Source organism: Salvelinus fontinalis, chromosome 7 (genome assembly GCF_029448725.1).
Source record: "Salvelinus fontinalis isolate EN_2023a chromosome 7, ASM2944872v1, whole genome shotgun sequence".
NCBI classification, from domain to species: domain Eukaryota; kingdom Metazoa; phylum Chordata; class Actinopteri; order Salmoniformes; family Salmonidae; genus Salvelinus; species Salvelinus fontinalis.
This window is the reverse complement of record NC_074671.1, coordinates 58073104-58076411: the sequence shown is the minus strand read 5'-3', so window position 1 is coordinate 58076411 and position 3308 is coordinate 58073104. Positions and strand designations below refer to the sequence as shown.

Genomic DNA, 3308 nt, shown 5'->3' with positions numbered 1-3308 from the left:
TGCGAAGTTGTGGTTTGTTTTAATTGTGGTTTATTTTCATCAAATGTTCAACGTAGGCAAGTACTGTCTGGAGCCACTTCACATTCTGGCCATTTGGTGGCACTTTGCTGCCTCCCTATGGTGACAGTTGGATGTGCACCCTTTCAAACTATCACCGTTACAAGTTAAAAAGTTTTCACAGGCACAAAAGTACAGTGAAATGCTTAACTTGTAAGCTCTACCCAACAGTGCAGTGCTCAATATCAAAATAACTAATAATTGTTTAAGAAAAACATCAGAAATAAGAGGAAGCTATATTAACAGGGTCAGTGCCAATACCAAATTTACAATGTGCAGGGAACCGAGCCATGTACAGTAACTAAGCCACTAAGACTTCTCAATAGTCTAATAACACATTTGATTAAGTGCTTTTGTGACTCCTCTCCGATTTTCAAGATAATCAGCAAGTCAAAAAAAAGCTATAAAATCATTCAAATAAGTACCAAAAGTACACTAATCATACAGACAGATGAACCAGGGAAAACAGTCAACATGATAACAGACTTTAGTGCTATAGTGGCTTCCTCATCGGATCAGGACAAATGAAATGCCCCCTAATGTGTAGTCAATAGACTGACAACGTCTCCATCACACCACTGTCTCCAACATTCAGCTCTATACATCAAATGTGACAAAGAAAGGCTGCTCCAACAGAGGTACAAAAACAGTCTTTATTTACAAAACATCTGGTGGCTCTGAAGTTAAAAGTTTGTGTAAAAAAAGAATGACACCCATAGCAATGTCCAGGACCCCAGGCCTCTTCTGGGTAAGTACTGTCCAACAGGAACTATACATTCTCAACACTTCCTCCCCAGACCAGCCAATCAGAGCTCCGCCCCATCCTTGGAGCATGTAGGTCCCCAGTCTGGTCAGGTGACATACTGTAGTTCCTGGGAAGAAAGAGGGGAAATGTTTAACTCAAACTGACCAATAACTACTGTACTTTAAGATATACCCTTTGAAGTAGCTTTGAAACACCCATTGTTATCTCCCAGTCTATATTGCTGACTGATTTCCAAATTGACAAATTTTGTATTGTATTCACTTTCACCTCCTCACACTCTCCCTTGTTCCTCCGGGTCAGTCATCCTTCTTGTTGTCCAGGAGCTCGTTATCCAGGAGCTCCTGCACCTGCTCCGCTATCCTCCTCTGCTCTGCCCTCTGTATCTTCAGCTTGGCCTCTTCCTTCTTAGCCTGATAGATCTTCACTCCAGCGAAGCCCAGGCACAAGACCAGGGTCTTCAATGCCAGGATGTAGAAGAGCAGAGGGACATTGTCCAACGCCTGGAGGGAGGGAGAGAAAGGAGCAGGGTGATGAGAGAGAGACAATGAGGCTATGTGCTGTGTGTTTAGGTCATGAAGGCTGGTAATGTACAGGTTAATTCACTATAGAACAAATCTATAAAATACAAATCAGCCATTCTGTGGAAAACTAGATGGAAAGAAAATGAGTGCTTGTTTGACCAACAAAGTTGGCCTACTTAATATAATCCTCTGTCATGCTCAACTGCACATTGGACCAAGTCACTCTCCACCAGCCCCTCTTACCATCCCTCAAGGAAGGAACACTAGAACAACGGTTCCCAACCTTTTTCGGTTACTGTATAACCAACTGAATTTTGCTTTGCCCGGAGTGCCCACTCGTGCATTTTACCAGTATGCCTATGGGCTCATGAGCCTTCTCAAGTACCCCCTGTGGATTCCCTGGTTGGGAACCACTGCTCTAGAATTCCATAAGGGACCAAAATACTACACCGACCCCCCCTCAAACCCCACACCAAAAAGTCCAAAGACTAGAAATCAGCTGACACCCAAACAGTCACCATAGCTGGCAGGACAGCTGCAACCATCCGTATACTAGGCCTGTCTTCTGTCAGTGACACACACACACACACACACACACACACACACACACACACACACACACACACACACACACACACACCAAGCAGCATGATGCAATCACAGATCTCAAAACAAATTAGCTGATCTTTCTATAATTAGAACCTGTCAGTTCAGTTATTTGTAAAATGAGCTGACTTTTAGATCTGCTTCTCTGCACAGCGCAGCTCAAGACGACCCTCGTGAACTAGACCACATAAACCGTGCTGCGTAGGCTGCAGTATTTATAGCAAGACTATCCTAAAAACGTTTCATATGCGTCACTGTACAAAACACTCATAACAATGTAGCTAACCAACAACAAGAGAATAAAAAATATCTTAAAACGTAACACTGCACTGTCCATGCAAATAGCATAGCAATTATCAAGTCACAACAACATTGGAGAGGATGGGCAGCTTGTCAGACATCAACGACCTCGTAGCGAAATAAGAGACGATTTATAGAACACAATACAACATGGGATGCTCAGCATATGTTAATTGTTACTAATGAATAGAATTAATATATCTGACTTACCTTCCAGTTGATCATGTGGTCCATGTCTGCTGTAAAGTGACGTTGGACGGAACTGTGTTAAGAAAGTGGCTTTGGGTGAAGTTTCCCCTAGCACAGATATATGTGGCACTGCTCCGGGGGGAAGTAAAGTATAATGTATTACTTCTAGGGCGGGGCTTAAGACATTCTACCAATAAGAACGGACACTTTGTTTGATGTACATTATTTGGACCAATCGTCATCTAAGAGTCGTAGAGCAAACCGGTAGGTTAGCCAATGAATGGGTACTGAGAGTTTCACGGGAAACATGTTATGACGAATGGAAAAGAACCGTCTAGAAGTGACTCCAGAGATATTCTTACTTCTTACTAAAAGGTTACAACCTTGTAACGGGGTTTGCTGATCTGATTATTGTTGATAATTCGTTTTACTTGAGACAGGAGACCAAGTGGAGACATAGGACGAGGTGGATCATTTTATAATAAGGCAGGTTTATTCAAGTGTAAAAATATTATGCAAAGCGTGCAGCACGGCTCTTTTCTATCTGATCCGTATGGGGTCGTCAGGAAAAGAGGGAGTTTTCAGAATTGTTCCGTACTATACAGACAACAAGCAAAGTAGGTAGATCTGCGAGTCCGGCCTTCCGATTGGTCGATCTGGGTCTTGGGTAGTCCTGCTTCCGGCCTGGTGTCCACGTTCCATTGGTTCCTGAGAGTTCTTTGTCCTGAGGTCCAACCATGGGTTGGGTGTGTCTGTGGTTATTATGGGGGAGGGGAATCATGTGTGTCTATAGTTGGTGTCTTAAGTCCAGCATATGTCCAAGAGGAATGAGGAGTATGTGTGTTTTTGTATAATATATGGCTTATGTT

At 43.0% G+C, this 3308-nt stretch overlaps 1 protein-coding gene across 1 annotated transcript; it reads right to left on the bottom strand.

Moving 5' to 3' along the window:
• Positions 1–13: 13 nt before the first annotated feature.
• On the bottom strand, positions 14–2571 carry LOC129859857 (small integral membrane protein 11-like). Its single transcript, XM_055930039.1, has 3 exons — positions 2461–2571; positions 1091–1323; positions 14–929 (listed from the first exon to the last, which is right to left on the bottom strand). The coding sequence occupies exons 1-2, from the start codon at positions 2482–2484 to the stop codon at positions 1120–1122; spliced, it is 228 nt and encodes a 75-aa protein (XP_055786014.1). The 5' UTR covers positions 2485–2571; the 3' UTR covers positions 14–929; positions 1091–1119.
• Positions 2572–3308: the final 737 nt, after the last annotated feature.

Excerpts from the sequence above, each read along its gene's own strand:
- LOC129859857 (XM_055930039.1), bottom strand. The coding sequence starts at position 2,484 with ATGGACCACATGATCAACTGGAAG. Across the intron at positions 1,324-2,460 it reads ACCACATGATCAACTGGAAG|GCGTTGGACAATGTCCCTCT; the intron begins GTAAGTCAGATA and ends CCCTCCCTCCAG.